General features: G+C 31.5%; 1 protein-coding gene across 6 annotated transcripts in view; it reads right to left on the bottom strand.

Moving 5' to 3' along the window:
- LOC105255900 overlaps nt 1–24,163 on the bottom strand; it is a 124,449-nt gene that overhangs the window by 30,988 nt on the left and 69,298 nt on the right. For 3 of the 6 annotated variants that reach the window (XM_020028979.2, XM_025414747.1, XM_020028978.2), the window contains exon 2: nt 2,239–2,296. The exons of 2 other annotated variants lie outside the window; for them this stretch is intronic. In XM_020028979.2, coding sequence (XP_019884538.1) covers nt 2,239–2,273 — 35 coding nt within the window. In that variant the 5' untranslated portion in view covers nt 2,274–2,296. Of the gene's footprint in view, nt 1–2,238; nt 2,297–17,022; nt 17,072–24,163 lie in introns of those variants that run through there. One more of the 6 variants, XM_025414748.1, reaches the window with a different exon arrangement.

Genomic DNA, 24,163 nt, shown 5'->3' with positions numbered 1-24,163 from the left:
AAGCCGGTAGGAAAGCGTGACGTCCGCTTGCCGCCACTCGCGAGCGGAACGGAAGAACTTTCAACGGAAGAAGAAGGTGCATCTCTCAACGATAAAATTACGTGAAACCAGGCCATGCCAACAGAGCGCTCAAAAGTGACAATACTTCATTGAAGTCGTGGTTTCTTTTAGACCCTTATTAAGACGCGCAACAAGACGATTGTCATGCTCGATTTTATTGCGAAGCTACCATCAGTACACAAGAGGCAGCAGGAACGAGGCACGTGTAATATACAGATATATTGATATATACAGATGTGCGAGCCTCTTCCTGCCTTCTTATCGCCACGAAACCACACTTCGTCTATGCCCACTTCGTGAATACGATCGAAAGAACTTAACGAGATATTCAAGATAATACAAACGTAGCTAAGTAGAACAACACTCTAACAATGTACAGTAGACACAATAACGTACGTGTAATAATTACAACGGGGCTGGCGATTGTGTAAGCTCGACCGTGATTTTTGTCGAGAATACGCGAGAATAATTCTTGCGAAAAAATAATCATGAGAAATTTTTAATAATGTGAATTTTAAAATGAGCATTTTTTGAAAATTGATAAAAATGTTTAATAATGTAAATTTCGTAATGTAAAATTTTTTTAAATGATACAAGGCATTTTTTAAAAGTTGATATCATGTAAAGCAAAGATCTAGTAACGCATAGCACTATTATACACAAGGCAAACACTGTCGCGTCGACATTTCTAAAAAATCTAAGAAGTACTTAGCATTAATTTGATTATATAAGCATGATATTAGAAATAAAAAAAGAACGAATAATTCTAGATTCTATTTTTGATCTTCGAACATACACTATCTAAAATTATCACAACACCGATGTACTGTTTGATGCTTGATACATGTGAGATTAAATTCTTCGCGTCATTTAGAATTAGCATAAATTTAAATATGAATAGGGTAGAGACTTCAGGAGTAAACGCAGCGGGACTAAACGCGCGAGACTCATTCTAGCGTATGTAAAGCACGAGATCGCCGAGTTCACACAAGTCGACATCGCAGCCTTCCGTTTAGGAATGTTAACCGCAGCGTGTTTCGCGAGCGCCGATGAACGTCATTCCAAAAGCGTGGATGCATAAAGAAACTTGAGATATATTATATAATATATATAATATATAATATATATATATATATATATATATATATATATATATATATATATACAGGATGTCCTATTTTAATGTCCCACTCCAAATAACTTTCTTATTTTTAATTTTAGAAAAAGATGTTTCAGATAAAAGTTGTATGGTTTCGAGGGGGACATAAGATGGTACCATTGATTTGACTTTGAAGAGTTATTTGAAGGTCACATGAACGTTACCTTCAATTTCTTAAATGGAACCTACATTTTCTCATTACATATTCTTATAGCTTATCTCGAGAGCTTTCCAAAACACTATAATAAAATATTTTTTCCTTGAGTACTTTTCGAGTTATGAGGCTTGAAATCATTTCTTAATTTTACATAAACCGTAATATATCTAGTAAAATATTCATTTTTCGATCTTGCTTTAATACTTTTATGTACAAAATAATGAGAGGAATCAATTGGTATAAAGAAAACACATAGTTATATTAAAGAAAAAATATGTAATTTGCAATTAACAATTACATATTTTTTCTTTGAAACAACTATGTGTTTTTTTTTACACCAATTGATTTCTCTCATTATTTTGTACATAAAAGTATTAAGGCAAGATAATCGAAAAATGAATATTTTACTAGATATATTACGGTTTATGTAAAATTAAGAAATGATTTCAAGCCTCAACTCGAAAAGTACTCAACGTAACAATATTTTATTATAGTGTTTTGGAAAGCTCTCGAGATAAGCTACAAGAATATGTAATGAGAAAATGTAGGTTCATTTAAGAAATTGAAGGGAACCTTCAAATAACTCTTCAAGCTCAAACCAATGGTACCATCTTATGTCCCCTTCAAAATCACACAACTTTTGTCTGAAACATCTTTTTTTTAAATTAAAAATAAGAAAGTTATTTGGGGTAGGACATTAAAATGGGACACCCTATATATATATATATATATATATATATATATATATATGTATATGTATACAATTACTAGAGAGCGAGAGAGCCGCATGTCTTTTCTCATGTGTATACAGCATATAATAAAAACTTTTTTAGAAGGCATATATCTGATTTGATGTTTCGACCTGTAATGTCGAAGTCTGGGGCTCTGCAACGACATCGCATGGCAAGGGCCTGGCCGACCTGCAAAAGATACACACACACAAACTTTTTTTTTCGATAGACCGCTATCGCGTTCGATAGTAAAGTAGTTGATGTAAAGAGGCATCGCGCTCTCGATGATGCTGTATCCTGAAAAGATGCGTGATACTTGAAATAGAGCGTGGAAAGTAATCGATGATCATTTTTAATCACGGAAACTGCGTTGTTTCTGCGCAACGCCGCTGTTTATTTCTTATATCGGAACATCGGAAAATTAATGACGTTGCAAAAAGGTTGACAACGAAACTCGATAATGTAACGCAATAATATTGAGAATAAATATCATATAATATCATGATTATAATATGTGATAATGTAATATGTGAAAATACGTTATATTTCCTAAAATCTCCTAAAATTTCCTAATATCTCCCGCATTGATTAAAATATTTTCGCAATCGTTTACTAATCAAATGACTAACATAATATCTAATAAATGTAATATTGTTGCCACATACGAGGAAATACGATTTTAATTATTCAATATAGTTTACAAACGTTATTATAAACACATTATACGAAAATTTCTATATTATTGGAACGTATGCATATATCTCGTGTCTGGTTTCACCTACATATTGAACATGTGTTTGAATATGTGTTGAATGTAAATTCCGTCAAATATATATATATATATATATATATATATATATATATATATATATATATGCAAACTTCAATGCTACAAATTCTATCAAACATGTATTTCCATTCATAGTTTTCGTATAATTTCTGCGAAATCGATATGATACAAGTTTTGCTATGTCAGTAACTTTCTAGAAACTCTCGCTATATCACAATAATATTAACTCGTTAAAACTTGGCTGTCTTACGAGAAATCATGAGAACTCAATCCATTCATATGCTAATACGGCTGATCGATTAATAGTGAAGCTTGATGGCTCATATAAGACGAATTAAGAGAAGTAATTGAAAAAAAAAGTGTTACGATAAGGCGCAATTACAGTTTTATCAGAGGAATGATAGGGAAAACTAGATGTTTGAAGTCTGGACCCGAAACGTGCGCACAGATAACAAGTAATTAATCTTCCAGTCAAAGCTATAGGGCTTACTTATGCACAAAGTGACCTAATTAGCGATTCACTTGCCTTGATTACTTTGCTCCGGCAACACACGAGCATCGACAACAAACTTGTATCTAATATCGATAGTCAATAAATTCGAACGACAATTTAACTTGTCCAAAAAAATAAATTTCTTGATTGACTTTTTATTTGCAAATTATTCAATTAAAACTTAAAGTTTTATGAGTTTTTGTTTTCTTCTCCTTTTTCAAAACATATAATATCACTGATGAACTTCAGAGTTTAAAAACAAATTTAATTCGATGTTCAATTATCATATGTGTAATCGTAAATATTGAAATTTGCGAAATGTATACTTCAAGTTTTTCTCTCGAAAAAATCTTATATATATTGTATATATATTGAATTTATATTTTATAATTGTGATCAAAATAATAGTCCACGATGTATTTAAAATTCAATGAACTATATGAGAAATATAATATTGAAATTCGACACGATACTTTTGCTTGACAACAAAATTCCGACACGATTATTATGGAACAAATAAAATGTTTGATATCAAATCTGGTTAAATCTGACAAAATTCTCATTTCAACGAACAAAATAATTTTAGAGTTTCCGCATATAAAATGATGATTAAATATTAAAATTAAATGTAAAACGTGTGAAAAATTACATTATGAAAGGAATTCTATGTCATTCGATTCTGAAAAAAAAGAAATAGAAAAGCGGAGGAGTTTGCTTTATCTATTTTCAGCATCGCGTCCATTTAACATGATAAAAATTATAATAACATGTTATTGCCAAGTTAATGTTTTCTGAACTAGAACAACAATTCTTTAGTAACATTCTCAGCTAGAATTTTTTTTGTTAACGTTATTTGAAATCACAACACAGTGCAGATGCACAAAAATACGTAGATCACGGACTTTTATTTGCATGCGTCAAAGTCACGTTTGCAAACCACGTTGAGGTTTACAAACGAGAAAAATCATATAAAAAGATTGTTTTTTGGTAAAAAATTTAAATTTAAAAAATCGATATAAAAATTTTGATTTACATTATTAGAAACACGAGTAATATTAAACACGAATTTTTTTTATTGCTCAAGGATCCTACAGCGTAACGTGATAAATGAAGCGAGAGATACATAATATTTTGTTGCTGGCCACTGCAATTTCACGCACCATTAAAGGCGATCGTCACGGAAAATATGTTTTAACCGACTTCCATTTCGAGAAGTAAAAACCAATTTTAGAAGCAATAAAATAAATTTATTGTTATTTGAAAGCGCAAATACTATCTTTAAAAGCCGAGACCTTTTTTCACGAGATTACACAAATATATTAAAATACACAAATACATCCAGCGAGAATAACGCAAATTTGCTCGATAACCCAATAATAGTGCGCGGAAGTTTCAGAGCTTTGAATAAAATTTTTAATAAAAAATTTGTTTGACTTTTTTAAATAACAGTACTTAGATTTTTTCTATATTAATTAATCATCAAGATTGAAATTTTTCCTCGTTGAAAGAATATTATATAACTTTTGAATTTCATATTTCAGAGATTGGTGATAAATATCTCTTTTTTTTAATTATAATATTGTAATATGAATGTTGCAATGAACATATGATCTTTTTATAGTCTAGATTTTCCAATATTTGCTAATACTCTCCACTTTAATATGTATTATGGTAGCACGCATGCTAAATCGACCAGCCGGATCGCCACCCTGCATCGCCATAATGCGTGCTTTAATGTCACATTGTGGCGTGTATTATCGGCCTGCGAAATGCCTGTACGTCATTAATACGACAGCTTTGACATTTCCTATTTCAACATTCATTGCGTGGTAATGATGCCGATTGCGAGAGCTGAGAGGTAAATAGCTCGCATCATAGAGCCATAAAGCGAAATAGAATCATTTTCAGGATTAAAAAAAGAAAATAAAATTAATTTATATAGAAAATGCATTTGTATTTATTTATATTTTTCTATATATTTATGATATCGTATCTTTCATTAAAAAAGATTTAAAATGTTCAATATTCCGGGGAAATTATAATTAAAAAAAAGAAAAATTAAATTATGCAAACAATCCATATTAAATTGAAGAACATTTTTCTGGCTAACTTCTAATAATTTTTAGGTAATTATTTCTGCATTTTATAATCGTCAAATATTTCGTTATTCAAATGTGTATTAACGCTCTTTACATATTTATTATTCTCCAGACTCTCGCAATTGTGTGGAATGACTTACTCGTATAACGCGAAATGAATTACTCGCGCGGGCATCACGTTAACATTGAAATTATGAACGAGCAGCAGATATTCCGCGAGATCATATTCGCTCCTGAATTTAATTTCACGCAACACGACGCAACGTATGTAATTCGAAGCGTTGTAACTAGAAACTAGTATATAGATGGGATGCACAAGAAATGTAACTGCATCTTTTTTTTAATTTATGCGAGCAAACACCAATTTTATCTATACTAATCCCCTCTTACATACTTAATTTCAATTCACCAACATTCTTGTATCAGCATAATTATTACCTGCATTATTAAAAAGCGTATATTGATAATTCTTCTTAATTTAAGGGTGTGAATACACATCCTTTTAAATTAAATAGTAGTAGTATTATTAATGATGCAGTAGGGGCAAAATATGTATTATGGCGATTCTCTCTTAAAAGTTCTTTCCTTTGTTCCCAACGAGGATTAACCTTTTAAATCTTAGAGTAACCCAAGAATAAAACATAGAAATTACATATTTCAGTAGTTTATTCTTACTAATACTTGCCCCTAATCTTCTTAAAGAGAGGAGAGTTTAAAACTTTCTACGAAAGCTTGGAAACCTTATTTCCCAAAATAAAATTCTCTGCATCGCGTAATTTTATACATATCTTACATAAAATATGCATTTTGCATATGCATTTTAGAATATTGCAGATTTTGCCTCTAGTTATGTACAAAAAGTCACGTGGAAAAGTCCTTGTAATGGCAGGAAGACGTTTTGAGACGTTTGCTGGAAAGTAATGATAACTTGTAGATTATCATCAGAGATGGCTGTGATTGCGGCTTCGTAAAAACGAGCAAAGTTTATCCGCGAAAAACTGGCGGAGGACTCAAGGTAGTTCCCGCGCAAATTGAAGGACTCGTCTTCTTGCTTCGCAGATCGCGATGCAGACCACGCGAAGTATCTTAATAAAATCCAACCCCGAAACTCGTCGGAAGGAAAACTCATCAGGCACCACTTCGAAAACTCATCTGCGAACAAGCTTGCGGCCAATAACAATTAAATAAAAAAAAATGCAAGAAAAAAATTAAAAACTAATTCTTAGGATAAAGTAAATTTTTTTCACGTTCGATATTTATCCGAGTATAAGGCTGCGAAAAGCTTTCTAGATGAGAAAAAGTAAAAACTAGCTCGTTTCTATAGATATTTTAGTTTATATAAATATATGTAATATAATTATGTTTTTTTTAGAATAAATACTCTATAAATATATATACGTTTTATTTAATTTATAAAATATTTAAAATATTATTATTTTTTATTATTCTTTTAAAATTATTGTTAGATCTTTTTCGTTATTCACATTGTTATAAATATTGTGTTAATATAGAAAGATATAAATTAAAAATTAGATAAAAAAATGTGAAACATTTTTTAACAAAAATATAACAAAAGCATAAAAGAGAAGGAACAGTTTATAAAATAGGTTTTTAGAAACATATTATAACAAGAAACAATATTTTTCACGTAAATGATGGTGAAATGTCCTGATTTTGTCAAGACGATGCGGTGTGCACGTTTTGTAAACTCGATCATGTCTACTATGCGTTAAAGCTTTCTATCGAGTTAAATATTTGAGGATGACAGGGAATCGATAATGGAAGTATCAATATATGCTTTACACGAAGACGTATTCGCGTGAAGCAGTAAATATTCAAAAAATATTGTGTTTAAATATAGAGTATTTTTAATGTTTAATATAATTATTGAACACACATACGTATGTATGTATGTGTATATAATTATTCAAAATGTAGTAATGATTTATGTACATTAATACCACGTACATTACAATATTAAGTATTTTCAATTTATATTTATAGCAATATAAATTAAATTATTATTGTGTACAAAATGTCCAACGTCTTAAAAAATTCAAATTATATTTTGAAATATTGCACAAAAATTACTTGTAGATGAAAACTTTTGATTGAATATCTGATTAACACTTTCGTCACTTGAGGCATATATGTTTCATGAGATTTCAAAGTTTCTGTAATCTTGTAAGCAAGTTTTCGCAACTTAAACATACTTTTAAAGTAACGGTGATGTTAAAGAAACATTGCAGCGTTGAAAGAGTTAAAGGAGATACATTGTCCAAAAATGTACAATTTATTGAATTTCTTCTCGAATATACGAAACAAATTTCAGAGAATAAAAATTTATGTGTATCGCAAGAAAATAAGAACAAATATACATGAAATAAAATTAATATAAGCAAGATGGAGGAAATAACAAGAATTATGAATCAGACTTATACTCGTTTCTTAATGATGAAATTTATTATGACCAGGAATAATTGTTTTCGAAAAGCTCTTGCGTAAATTCTTTTTACGCAAGGATCTACTTTAAATCTTTATTTTCCGTATTTGTTATCGGACACGGTTCTTCAATTTCCTGCGCTTGACGTTTTCTGCGCATACTACATATACGACAATGGTTTCGACTATATCAAATCGAGTTCACAGATAGTTTGCTTGATATTTCATCGGCGAAACGAGAGGAATCTGCGCAGGTAACAGAACGAGCGATTCATATCGAGCTATATTCGGATGACAAGCGATTATTTCCCATTGAGGGATCGCTTTTCGCGAAACAATCGCCGTGATGGACGTAACAATGCAAGGTCCATGGACGCTCGTCATCCCAAGTGGTTCTCAGGCTCGATACTTAGAAGAAATTCTGATCTACAGGTGGGCGTTAAAAGATGAAAGACATGACGGCAGTCGGTAAATATCTCCCTCGAATGCTTCCGCCAGGAAATTCTATCACGAAGAGTGTGATTTTTTTTCTGATAATGTCACGAAAGATACTGTCACAAAATTTTAAACGTGTATTCTTCCGACGACGATATTTTCATAGGAAGCAAAATTATAGGAAACAGAATGAACTATAATTCTTAAAATTTTGTAATATATATTAACACTTATCTTTTAGTTAATTGTAATGTATATTAACATTTATCTTTTAGTTAATTTTCTTATCTCTCAATATTGTTTATCTGATCACTTTGAAAAATATTTGCGTGCAATCAGATTCTCGAAAAATTACAAGGGATGCAAAAACGCACAGGAAAAATAAATAGTCACGGAGAACAATATTATTTTGTGAAATATTAACGATACAAAAAGTAACAAATAAGAAAGAAAAACTTTCAATATTTTCTCTTTTAATAATATGTAGTATTCTTATTGCAATGTTCTCTTTGCGAATCTTTTAAACACAATTTATCAGATTATATCTCGAAGGAGTAACGAGTCAGAAGACGATATTTAGAATATAGCGATGAAAAATCCACGACTATCCACATTTGGGAGAGCTTCGATTTATCCAGAGTGATAAAGCACACGGATAAGCTATAACAACGTTTTCTTTAAGGCTGGACAGAAAGTGGTCTAGCTGACGAATGAACAACGTTTCAATGTCGCATGAAAGTCCCAGAAGACTGGTGAATAAAAGGAAAGAGAAAAGGAAAGCGAGAAGGAGCAAAGGAGAGACGTATCGGACCACAAGGGTCGAATAGCAGGAATAAAAATCGGGCACGATGTCGCTTGATGTTGAACAAAAGCCTAAGAGGGTATCCCCATAGCAACCATTGCGACAACGTTACCGGAGAAAGAGCAAGTGATAAATACAACTGCGAAGGATGTCGCAAAACAAGGAAGGAGTCAAGGTGCGTGTGACATCTGAGGGCGCAGAAAAACTAATATTCTTCTTTTGTACTGATAAGAGGAATTTATGTCCGTGCATTAGAGATTTAACTCTAACTAAATATATACTAAATAAAATTTTTTCGCAATACTCGCATATAGCGTAGTAGGCGTATAATCAAATGACGTATTTGTCTTTTTCTTCTCAACGTTACAAGATACTGTATTACAAGCTAGTATTATTTAATCCTTGCTGCGACTATCTCGCTTTATTTATTATATAAATAATGTATATAAATCAAAGAATCGAAATTATTTACAAATCTAACAGATCAATTTTCTCTTTCATGTGACTGAGCATTATAAATAGCGTTAGATAAAATTATATAATTTATGATCTTGCTACAAGTCCCAATGTTATTTTACTGTAACTAATAGAAAAGATAAATTATTAAAAACATATTAAAAATTATATGATTTATATAAAATTTTATAATTATATAATTTATATAAATTATATATATATATAATTATATAATATAAAATATTATATAATAAATATAATCAAGCAGTTAAAAGTTCTTACAACAAAGCTAATTAAAAGAAGTTTATTAAAATTCAATATATCATATTCGCGGTCGTAATTAAAATTTCAATTCTCAAATTCAACAAATGCTGAATTTATTTTACTATAAAGATATACAAACGAGAAACGATAAATATGATAAATGTTTTTTTCGTAAATTCAGCACACGAATATAATTAAATGCAACGACAAAAACATTTGCTGATGTTTTGAATATTTTCAATTCTACATCCTTTCATGTATAAATTTAACAAAGGACGAATATTGAATACGTACACAAAAACTTTTTAAGTATTGTTAAAATAGAAAAAAAATGTAAAAAAATCTAGATTTACGATAGAATTCATTTGTTCATAGTTTTTGTAATTTACATAAAAAATATTCTATAATCAGTTTTGCCAGTTACAATTTCTATAAAACGTATATTATATGTTATAATTAGCCATAAATTCGCCTATTCCACATCCGTCTCAAATCTAAAATTAAACAATTAAATAAAAAATCAGATTCAAATAGGTTTGACATTAAATGTGACTTTGAAATAATACCGTTTTTTTAAATTATACTGAAATAAAAACTATATTGAATTTTAAATGAATGAATTTATTTTTATTATATTTATTTTATAGAGTACTTATTTATATTCATTTTATATAGACGAAAAAACTTTAGATTGTACAAACTTTGAAATATTATGTGCCAAAATAAAAATGTATTTTGCTACGATTACGAGTTAAATCATTGCTGTCACATGATAATTTAATATTCTTTAGACGTTATTAGGCACAAATAATATAATGTACAATATTAGGCACAAATAATATATATGTATCTATATGCACGACCGTAATATACTGCGTAATAGAATTTTATGCATATTATGCGCATAGAACAGTTCATAAGCGATTAATATTCATTATCATATTCAAACTGTTACATCAATAATGTTACATGAATATTTCGAATAGAGATAATTAACCATTACATACATTTGTATAGTTCAACTTGCGCTTTTGGAAATCTTGTACTCGGCCTTATCTACTAATTGCAGCGATCCCTAATGTAATATGCGTTGACATTTACCTTAACTGGAATTACACAGGCTGTCCTGTGGTTCATACTCTTGAGTACGTGATAGTCTACACTATTATTTAAGTATACTATTATACTATAGTTGTATTTTACGAAAATTTTTAAGACAAACTTACGAAAATTGACAAGATATTTTCTATACGTTATCTGTCAAATAAAATATGTAAAAAAATGAATTATTTAAATATAAAAAATTGTTATATTTAAACATAATATACACGTATATACATACATACATATGTACATACATACATATATACATACATATATAATCTTAGCTGTGATATTTATTATACATATTTAAAAATTATGAGATTATTAAATTTTTATTAAATAAACAAATATTTTTAACACAATACAATAATATTTTTAATAAAATGCGCAATATTTTTAACAATAAGAATTGAAAATTATATAAAATAATATGTTATTTGATTTTCAGATATCTCTTTCACATATCTGGAATTTAATTTAAATATATAATAAAAAAAGCAAAAGTAAATATTATATAAAATTATTATTTTTACTTTCAGGATTGAGTTGTTTGGAAAAATTGATTTTTACTTGCGGTTTTTAAATAAAAAAGATTGCCCCTTTCTTGAATCGAAGAAATATCTTTATTGTCACCGAAAACAAAACTAATTTGTTTCAATATGACGCGCATGACCACTGACCCGTATTGCGATCGTCAAAAGTCGGCGCTCCAAGCATGAAACTTTTGTGCGGCGATTGTATCGTGACTCCGATACAACGACACGCTAGAGGGTCTGTGAAAAATGCGCGTACTACGTACGCCACGTTAGGCATATTGTTTCTAAACAAAAGTCGTCCTCTCTTGCCGAGCGTTAACAAAGATTTCGAGACAATGCATTCGCGAAGGAAGATTGGATTGCCCGCTAATTCCACAGTCTCTTTTAAAAATTTTAAAACTTTTTTAGGCCTCGGTTGACAAATATAGATGCGGTATTTCACTTCGATTATCTCATTCTTTTAAAAATTGGCCAGGACGCAAGCTAACAAAAAAACGTAATATTCAAAAATATAAATTAATCTCGAAATTTAAGCCTTAGGCTAACTATCATCAATAAATAATTTCACGAAGTTTACTTCTTTTTAAGAAGGATCTATTTTTATTTTCTCACGCGAGTGAGAACGCATTCGCCGTAAATCGAACGAGAAGATGCCCTTCGGGGCATTGCATAAGTGCTACAAGATGAAGCTGTGGTGCATAGCAATTGCATCCCGATCGCGTAATTTCAAGCGAGAAAACGCTATCCATAAATTCCGTCGCAATTTTGGTACTCGCATAAACTATGCAAGCGCGTATTCAGCACGCGTGCAGGTGTGCTGGACCACGTTACCTCCATTATCTCGATTGGTGCCCGATTTCGGCGGGTCAACGATGTGTCATGCCTAATAATATGTTTGACGATATTGGCATACACGCGCACAATATGTACGCGAAATGCATATACCCATAATGCAAGGTAAAATAATATGATAATATGATGAAGGTGTTTACATCGATCAACAGACCATAGACCAACAGATTTATGTTATTATGAATAAATTATTTCGTCGATGATTCAGAATATGTTATTATTTAAACATTAGTTTAGTAACCGACAAACTTTATATTCTACAAAAATCAGTATATATATGTAGATATATAGTGATTTTTATTTTTATAAATATTTTTATTAAATTTAAATTATTAGATAAAGTTCATGTTTATCACATAAGATATATTGTCGTAAATAATAAGTGCTTTTTATTTTACAAGAGATGCATGATCTTTTAAATTTTAAACTTGCAGGTATCTGTTTCTCATTTTTTTTCGCTCTGTCCCTTTCTTTTGCATTAAACAAATCAAAGCGGAATAGAAGATTAATCTTAGCATAATCGGCTTTGATCTATGAAACGCAGTCGATTATAATATCGTGAGAATCCCTGCAGGAAGCATTGATTAAATTGCAGAGAGGTCGTATGAGCAAATCTAATTTGCGAGAGACAATAATCTCTTTAGCAGTAATTGATCCTCTCCTATTTTAGTATTCAGCAAATTATATTTGTTTCTTGAGAACGAATAATTGTTCATGATAAGATACAGATATTGTTGCAATAACAATGTATCTTAAGCTTATCTTTTCTTAATTTCGTGATATATAAATTCTTAATGTGAGTCTTATTAACTGAAAATAAAGTTTTTTTTTTTCAAGAATTCCAGATAAAAAAAGGATTTTTAATATTATATTTATAATCGTGTATATTATGTACGTAAAGTTTTGTATTCTTATCAATCTATCCATAAAAATTATTTTACCTCATGAAAAGCATGTGTTTTAAGATGGAGATTTTTGTAATTAAATAATAAGTAATATTAGACTTGCATTAATATTGATTAAATTTATGCTTATTGTTAGCACAGGTAGAAATAACTGTTTTGACCTTTAAAGGTCAATGTAATGTATTGCATATTTGTTTAGAATACCATGAAAGTTACAAGAGCTGTCTACATCTGTCTAGTATCCTTTAAAACTATTATCTCATTTAATAGATATTAATGGATATTTCATAAATATATGATATTTATGGTACTAAAAATAATTGATAATAACAGTAGAAGCTGCACATAAAGACGTATTGGAATTATTTTTATTCTCCAATATGGATATTATTCTGAAAGAAAAAGTACAAATATTAACATATAAATACAATATGAAGAATTTTGATTTTACGCAATCGATCTATTTGATTTTCCCTAATGGATATTTTATTTTAATTATTTTTCCATTTAATTTTCTGTAATTAAAAGACATTTATATGTTATACTATTTTTTTTCTTAATGAATATAGACACACATGTTCAGAATAAAATAAATAATATCTTCGCCATTTGTGGATGTAAAAATATGTCCCTTTTTTGTTCGATTGTAGCTAATCTGCGAACGATATATGGAATATTGGAATATTATTTTTCAGAATTATATTCAATCCAATACTTATGTCTTTGATTTTATTCAAATTGTAACTGGAAATTCTCTTTCCTTTCTTTTTGATTATTAAAATGCGTCAATGCGATTTTATTTATTTCTTATGTAGTAGATTGTTTTTCGACGACTTACAAGTTAATAAGTTTGGAGACTTTTTTGCTCTATATAAAACAATTTATCTCTCGTCTCGTCGATTATTATATTATCACGTTAATCTTCATTTCGATTGAGCAGAAATTTTCAGCATTCTGTAGCAATACATGTGATACGTCTCGTTGGTCTTTCTTTCTCTTCCTTTATAGCTGCTTATGCACGTCATGACTGTCGATCTTCGGGGAGAATTCTCATTTCAACGCAGATTTAAAGTCTTTCCATGTTTTACCACGTGCTTCGTATTTTATGATCCACGTAAAAGTCTCTTGATATATATCGTTTTTTTTGTGCACTGATACAATCTCACCATTTCATCAAGGTCTCTCTGATTCACTGTTTCTGTAGAGTCCTCAACTTCAATATTATTAAATGTTAGCTTGTATCTTTCCCATCCGCGTGAATAATTACATCATTACTGTCTATCATCTGTCAAGTTGTGTTTAAATTCGTTGCTGGATTCACGACCGTTGCCATCGTTATTATAACTATTATTTACATTCTTTTGATCGTTTAAAAGAGTTGCTGTTCGAAGTTGCTCCGTCAACTTCGCTTTGATGTCCCGTCTTATTTTTAGCTTATGTCGCTTTAGCTTGTCTTTTAGCTACATGACCGTCATGGCATCTATGTGCATAATATTCTTCTGTGTCATTAACAGCTCTTTCATCTTTCATCTCCATTTTACCACATTGGATGTGTCTTACCCTGCTCGTGTGTATATCCCAGCTGAGCTCTCAATTGTGGTTGAGATAAGGATGTATTCATAGATCAATAGTTAAAGTGGATAACGCAGTTTGATAAGAGGATTACTCGAATTATAAATTAATAATGTTCTTCTCTTGCGAGCTGAGAGCTTTATTCCCCGAGGGTCTCCACCGATCTATTTATGTAGTCATCCTATTTTTTAGGACATATATAAATCTCTTACAATTATATTTTTATGACTGCTACTTTCAAACGATCAAAATAAATTTTAAAAATATACATTAAAATAATAAGCGAAATGAACACTGTTTCTATTTATTTTATGTTTATCAATTCAAAATGATATCACGCAGAAACGACCACTTTGTCCATTATTAAAGACTGAAGTGTAGACTCAGCTGTTTTCTCGCAAATTAATGCCATAGCGGAAGTGGAAATTTACAATACCGACTTATGTGTACGTGTATATATATATGTGTGTGTGTGTGTGTGTGTATGTACAGAGCGATTTAGGCGAAGGACTGCCGTTGACAAGTCCTTTGGCTGAATGCGAAGCGTTTATGCTGCTTAGTCGGTCGGAGCCACGTTGCTAAGCCATGCTGAATTAATATCAAATAACAATGCGGGCGCGCACTAATCATGAGGGCCGCGGCAACGAGAATGACAGAATCTCTCCACGTGATTTACGTCGGCGATGGTGCGCGGAATTTATATTTCGCTTTATATCGGAAAGACCACCCTCGGACGCGCGAGCGCGCACCCCGTGAAACTTTGCCGATCCTTTCACAAAGCGCGTTGTTCGTAGTTTATTATTGCTTTGCGCTCGTGTGCTCTGTGCGCGCCGTATGCATTGTTGAATGCGACGTGCAAGAATGTGTGTATGCACGTGCCGCGGCAAACATCACGTCAGAACGTATCGGAGATAACAGTCTGCAATCTCATCGCGTTTACGGCCAAATAGCGCCTGTCTGAGACAATGCGTTGGATATAAACAAGAGGCTCTTTTAGCAGTCTATAGCTGTGCAGCTGTCGCACATCTAGATATTCCATTCGAGTCATAAGCGTGATATTCACACACAGAAAGTTGAAATAAAGAGATCAAAAGAGCGGAACCAGATGAAAGAGGATTTATTTGAGGCTTTAATGTTTTTTTTTTAATTTCTGACTTTGATAAGAAAAGCCGCGTTTCATTCGTTATAATCTTCTATCCGTTCTCGACTAGACAAATTGAATTTTTTAGTAGTATATGTAGGTAGTCGAGCGAATTACTCGTTCATTTTGCATTATTCTCGTTTGTATAGGAATCATTAAATTCCTTTAGCGGATGACAAAATAATATTACTCGGCAGAATACGCATTGATTATTTCAAAATTTTTACGTAAATAATTATATTGTAAACGCTTTAAAATGCGGATGAAATTGTATAAATTCATTATAACATTTAAATTAAAATTCGCTCGACGTCCGAAAGTTTTAAAATAAGAACAAATCGATTACGAAATTATTGTATTCGCATCGAATTTAATTTCAATATCGATTATCTGTTAATATTACGAGATATATTGACATATGAGACATATGAAAAAAATTGCACTACGATTTTTATTTGCTATTAAATAAAATAAAATTATAGTAAGTCATTAAAAGATATATTTTCTCTTTAACACATTTATACAGATCTCGCTCTAAGGATTTCCAGCGATAGGCAGAGATAGAGAGCAAATGTTTCTGATATTCTACTTACGGTTGCATTACTACAAACTTTACTTGGAATCATGAGATGCATTTATAATTGATTCAACCGCCGCGACTACGCGAGACCTTAGATGTTCGGGTTGTACCAGCACGTGTTCTCATCCCGCAACAATCAATTATTTCAATCCAAGCTGCTCTTGGATATACATGCAGATGAGACAGAAACTAATACCGAAATGCTCGGCGTCGCTTGGCATCGGTAACAAGTCGCTAACGAGTTCCTCGACGTAGCCTTAATCAGACTTAATAATCGGATCTTGCGCGATTGAAGAGGAGCTTCCCGCTGCACGCGAGCTGTTACGCGAGAGCATTCTGCTGAACGAGGGGTTCTGTTATAGGACTGCGCGCTTGCAGTCGTGTCGATTGAGTTATCGATATTACCACTGCCTGCTGCAGTTATCGCCGTTACAGTCTGCTTACCTCGATACTCCTTCCGCTACGTTGTACGTGTCTGATCGGTGCCAGTAGTCGCCCTGTAACTGCGGTCAGACAGCACGTGAATTTCTGACACGTACTACACATGAATTGCATAGATTTCAATAGTAGACTGAGATATTTCATGTGTCATATGTGTATTTTTTAGATCATAAAAATCTCACGCATGCGCACACAAGTCTTATACATAATATTAATAATAATATTAATAATATATAATGTGTTAATATTAATATATAATATAAATTTTTTATTTCGTTTAAAATTGATTTTAAACAAAATTAGAAAATAGCGTACAACGATATATTCCAGTATTTTTTACATGTATCCGTTGTATGTTAGAATCAAGCTTGAATGCGTGCGGAATTTATTAAAGCAGAAATATTGCATGGCAGATTGCTAGGTTTTTCGTGCCATTTTCAAAATATATTTTGTACAGAAAATATGTATATAGAACATTTTTATACATATTGAGTGTTTTAAATGAAATTAAATCGATACTTTATGTAAATCGATCATTATTGCGGATTTTCATCAGACATTTCGTTTGAAACATAATCATTTTATTCAGATAATACATTGAAATAAATGCTTCATTAAAAGCTAAAATCGAAAACGCAACCTATATGAACTTGGCACTTTTATTAAATCAAGTTTTTATAATTAATTAAAAAAAGTAATATCTTTGTTGATTCGTAGTAATTCTGTTTATATTCAAGCTATAAAAAACACAATATTCTGAACAATTTTTTTATTTTCTTGATTTTAAATTGAAAAGATTCATTATATACATATATCCATTCACATTTGTAGTTGTTTAATTACTTTATTTTCATTTGGAGTCGCATCGTTTTTTTTAAGTTACAATATATTTGCAATTAACACAAAACACAATTTTATTTATTTCAAATATATTTGCACGAACTATTTGCATTACTTTTTAACATTGTTTATTCGAAATAATCTTTCTTTTCACTTGTAATATTAAACCATTTAAATGCTACAAATATTAATAATAATGTAACTGTATTAATTTTAAATCCATTTTTTCCAGGTTTTAAATAATTGTTTATAATAATTTTTTAACGTAATTATGTACGAAAGAAAAATCACAATTATAAACACGCAATTTTGAATCAGAATATATCAGTTATTTTTTTTATTTTAAAGTTGGACAGTTATTTTTCGGAAATATATTTTTGTTTAATTAAAAAAAATTAGAAATTATTGTTTCTGCTATAAAAAGCTAGAAATAAAAAATATTTTTTGTGTGAAAAACTTATTTTATATATGGAAAATATAGTAAGAATAGATATTAAGTTCATACAGATAGATACGAGCGAAGATTGCATTGTATCTAAACAGAATATATGATTCCTGCGAACGTTTATTGAAAACTCGCCGAGTTTATGTCATGCTCATATTGAATCTTTTAGAAAACTTCTTGATCTTCGACTATGAATGTAAGTGACAGAATTAAATCGCACGTGTCAGTACATGGACTTACGTGCGTAGCTGTTGCATGCGCCGAGTTGTAACATAAAGCTTATTGACACTATAGAATCTAGTAATACTTTCTTTAACAGATATTATGTAAAATCTGCTCTCGACAAGCTTGACCATCTAGGAGAAATATCAAATGCCTTTTTTGCAAGAAATCAACTTTAGAATTTCTCACAACAAAATAATTTCTTTTGAATAAATTCGAGAATAACTTTTCTTTACAAATTTTTAAAATTAAAGCTTTAAAACATTTTTAATTAAGTCGAAAAATTTCTGTAAAATTTCTATTTAATCAAATCATTTTGTTTTATCCTTCATTAAAATTTTTTTCTATTGTCACATGACATGAATTCAAAATATGGAAATAAAATATGATCGCCCGAGAAAACATAATATATATACATACATCCAGACACACGCGAGAAAACAATATATATACATACATCCATACACACAACATGGCTCGCCAAATACGCGGTTGGCCGCGAAACGTCAATAGCTCTAATAATCATTTATCGAAAATCGATACGCGCGACAAGGTCCTTATAACATTTCGTCATTTCAAGGGTCCTCTCTTCCACTTCTATATCGCGTGCCATCCTGCGATGCCGAAGAGGCGAACTTCGATCCGCGATCGTAAAACTGCCCATACAACCATAAAAGATCTCCAACTATCAGGGAGTATTTTCTGCTTTACTGCACCATTATGGCGAAACAAACTATTCACAAGCCGTGAATCGAACAAAATGACGCTTAAATGTGCAATAACCGCCACGAATATTCTTCGCATGATAGTAAAAGATGGAAGTTATAATGATACTACGGTAAAAATATTCTCAAGTTTTCTTAGTTATCGAAATATTCGCACAATATTAATATATTATACCATAATCACGCGTGTTTTAATTATTCCGATTTTATATTTAAGAAAGAACGCCACCAACTTTAAAACATTATCTAATATTAAAATAACGTTTAACATAATTTTTATTTTAATCTTCGCGAACACTTGTTAAATGTTGAGCAATTTCTCTATCTCGCGAAAAAGCAGCCATGTGATACGTAAAATTTAAACTAAGCTAGTGTATATTAAAGCTTAATTCTAAAAGTGCTCTCTCTTCTTTTTCTTTTCTTTTTCATGTTTCAACTAACCATAATTTTCCAGTAACACATGCGATGCGCTTAATATCGCGAATGCTTTTGTTAAATTAAACAATCTTGGTCCTTGCTCGCAAAAAAAAATTGTGAGATTATACAGAGTGTCCCAGTTATCTTCCATCATCTTTCAAAGACAGATTCCTGGGATCATTTGAAGACGATTTTTCCTCAGCGAAAATGAAGGCCATCATTTTTTGCATGTTCCCGATTTTTATCATCATATATCTTTGCAATTAAGTCTTAAATTAAAACTCAACTAAAGTAAACTCTATTTAAAATTAATCAAAGAATATGATTTTGTTAATATTTTATTTCTACAAAGCTTAGTTTACGAAAAACCTCTTATTTCCATAATTCGAAAATTATTAGTGCCTCGACATTTTCGTTGAGGAAAAATCGTCTTCGAATGATCCCAGGAATCTATCTTTGAAAGATGACTGGGAAGATAACTGGGACACTCTGTATATACACTTCATCGCGAAAAAATTACTTTGGACAATTAAAAACAATTTGATAATATTAAAATATATATTATCATAAAGTTATTTTTGATAAGAGTGCAATGTAGCCCCGAAGTGATTTATCACGTTACTAGCGCAATATATTGCCACGGAATCTGACATTTCTGTATCGCGATACTCCGATATCGGGATAAACGATTTTCAGACATCGTCACTGATATCCAATTTTCCTCGACGACCCATTCGGTACAATACAATGATGTATGATCCGACGATATACGGGTAGACCCCTAGATCATACTGCGAACGATTTCGGCTCAGAGAAGGGGCGAAGAATCGCCGACCTTCGTCACGATCGCAAGATTACCGTGCGACGAAACATCGTCGGTAAAAGGGTACTTTCATAGAGCAGGCCGCAATTTCTTAAGACACGGTAAGACTGAACGGCGAATTGCCGTAGGAAGCACGAGCGACCTTCTAACTCGATCTTTTATCGCTCTACGTGTAGGTAGCGAGATATCTTTAGTTGACGTTCACGGAAGTACATGTGAATTCCCTCCCTACTTTTCCGATGCCTCGTACCGATACCTTCGTGCCTTTGATAAGGCGTTGCTCATTGTTCTAATACACGATACGCGCAAACACAAAGGTAAGTGGGTTGTATGAGGTGCAAGGAACATCATGCACACGTTAGATTTCCCGCGACCTGATTCGTTGACGCAGTGCGAGATACAATAGGTATGTAAAAGCCTTTATATGTGTGGAAGGAACGAACCGAAATGCGCTCTTGACGTTTCACTGGTCGCCCTTAATCAGACTGCCAGATGAGAGTGGTTGTCTTTCTTCTCTCTCTCTCATTTTATTTTATTCTTTCGCGAAACAGAGAGAGAATGAAACGCCTCGGGTGAGAAAAGCCCAGCGAGATCTTCGAGGAACAACACCCCGCGAGTCGGATATTAATGCCATCGTAATGCCTAGTCGCGACTTTGAAACTATCGCCATAGCGATGAGCAAGGTGGTGATTCATCTTCTTGACTTTTGGATAAATGCACGAAGAAGTGTAGCAATGCAGCTTTGTTGTATATTCGGAAATAGTGAGGTGCGAAGTTTCTACCGAAACCGACGGATATGAATTCACGCTGCGTACAGCTGTTCTGTTTAAGAGAAATCCTCCCCTAAGGTAACAATGAGAAATATGACCTTCCATACGTGTGCAAAAATGTGATAATTACGGAATAAGATTTAATTCATATTTATTGAATATACATATATCTATATAGAATATCAAAAATCAAACGAAAAGAAATATATTTTACAGAGAAGAATAAGAAAAAAATATTTTCTTTGGAATTATTAAATTCATGCAGTCAATTTTTAATTTCCTTCTAATAACAGAGCATATATTTTTGTGCCGCTACCATCATCTTACAACGCGCAAAAGTCGACGGGGGATGAAACGAAAAACTTGCTCCTTTTCTCATTGATTTATCGATATCTCGTTCAGCGTCGAAGTGTTCTTTGTTCGGCGGCAACGTAATTTGTCGGGGCACATATTTCCTAGGTCGCGGTAATATTCTTCCGCTGTCTGGCGGGAAATTGCAACGACAGTGATTTCGAGGTTCTCGCTTGTAACGGAATTATCGGGCGGGCGTAAAGACGTCCCGATGGAAAATTTTCCCGACGAGGGACGCGGCTCAATTTCGACTTTCATCATCGGTCGACAAAGAACGGCGCCAACATCTTGCAAGCTCTCTCGCTGCTCGTAGAAATACTGAAATTTTTAGTCCAAGTGGGAGCGAGCTCGTACATTATTCGACGATGCTGTACAACAAGGCGTCGCACTTGTATTCACAAATTGCCCGGCCACCCGTAACCTAATCGAATTGCAGCTCAATTTCGCGCACCGCGTCTCGAGAAACTTTAGCATTATCGGGTACCTGCTTCGTATGCACGTTCCTCGCGCTTTGAACTAAAATCTTACTTTTAATAGAGATATATATTTTTTTAAGAGATATACAATTTCACAAATTGATACGCAATTTTTTTCAACTATAAATAAAAGACGAATTGTTACAAACAATTGTAAAAAGCATTTCTGAAAAATAATGCAAGATTTGATTTTGAGATATTTTTGAAATTGACTAGGCAGCATGTTTAATTAAAAATATAATTATTTTAAAATAATATATTAACTATTTTATATAATTATTTTAAACAATGCAACTATAAACCAAAAAAAATTACTACAAATGATTCTTTAATTCCAGATATTAATGATACATTCAAATTTCATCTTATTCGATATATTAAAATTTCGTCTTACAAAATCCGATAATTTTTTCAAATACTGTATTTTTTGACATATCTTTTTGCTTTGAATGGAATTATTGTTAATTGTGTATTGAAAAAACTTAGCTGATTAAAAATAGGGATTAAACCGAGTTTACGTTAGACCAAGTTTAGTTTAAAATAAAAGAGCAATAATCCGGATTGTGAATTTTAATACGGAATTCTTTTCAAAATGCACATAGGGAATATTGGAATGTATATAAAATTGATTTATTATTTCATAGAAACTCATAAATTATTAAGAATATTAACTATCTTCAATAATCTTACAATTCTTGATAATTTATAATCCAATAGTTATGATCGTTAAACTAAAGAAATATAAAATAATTAAAAATAAAGTTAGAACTTGCAATAATATCTGAGTTTCCATTAAATATTATACCAGTTTCATACACATCTACCATAGGTCTATAGTTATTTTTTTATTTATTCTGATCTCAGATAAAAACTTTGCCAGTAGCTCATAATATTTATCCAACATCGAACAACAAACACTGTTCCCAAATTACTTTTCTTCCCTCATGTTATATCGCTTGCTATGATGAAGAATACACGCACGTTTGCATTATGTATTATGATTTTTATCTTTCATGACATCGTGGAAATTGATACATAACACACTTTCATCCTCAATATTGCCTAGTCTTATGATAGAATATCTTATGATAGAATATATGAATATACCGAGCAAATAAATAATCTCGAATACTAAGCTATCCTTTGATCCTTGAGCATTAAAAATGATAATTACAGAGATTCCCCATTAATATTTAAATGAATGATGAAAGATGTTTCGGAAAGAAATCAGCAAATTAATATTATCTAATCTAATATGCACTTAATTGAAAATTATTGTAAATATTTTTTTCACAATCTTAAAACAAATCTCTGAACGTCATGTCACGTCATCCTGATTTATATTCTAATGATTTGTTCGATATATTCGCGCGCGCAAAAATGGAAATGCCGCGGATTGATTTCGATGAATGATAAATGGCGTGAAATCATATCATATCATTTCAAGCTTAAATGCACTATCGAATTGATTATTTTATCAAACTTGTCGGGTTTAATTTATAACTATCTCCTTTATCGGATTATTTTTCATTCCATTCAACATTTCATTTCATTTCACCCTTCTTTAAAATATGATAACGTATTAATTTCAAAAAAGCTTTGTCAAACTTGAGATATTCTTTCGAGGTGATATTTTTAGCCACACATTTTGCCGTGATGATCCCGAAGCGACAGCAGCGGCTGCTTAATTAATCGCATGAGTTCTTACTGAATTATTAGCGAAGCGCTACACTCGCTCTCCCGCTCCGTTTATCACTTAATGCACCGCTTTATCGCCGTTCACGGTTGCTAAATTTGCCTTTTAAATCGCACTGGCACCGGTAGTAGAAAACTGTGCGCGATTTGCCCTCATTTCCCTCTCTAAAAAATTTACTTTATAGTTTCGACGCGTAATTTGCGTGGTAGACAACCGTTGTGTGAACTTGGCTTTTTACTTTTAATAAACAAATTTCTGCCTCAAAAAATAATAGCGTTTGTTGTCGTATGTTGTAATAGTAATTTTGTTGTAAAAGTCGTATGAAAAATGCAGCATTTAAAAAGAAATAATTTCTTGACTTTAAGCTGATAGACTTAAG

Source organism: Camponotus floridanus, unplaced genomic scaffold (assembly GCF_003227725.1).
Source record: "Camponotus floridanus strain SB8 unplaced genomic scaffold, Cflo_v7.5 scaffold89, whole genome shotgun sequence".
NCBI classification, from domain to species: Eukaryota; Metazoa; Arthropoda; class Insecta; order Hymenoptera; family Formicidae; genus Camponotus; species Camponotus floridanus.
This window is presented reverse-complemented; position numbering and strand designations above follow the sequence as displayed.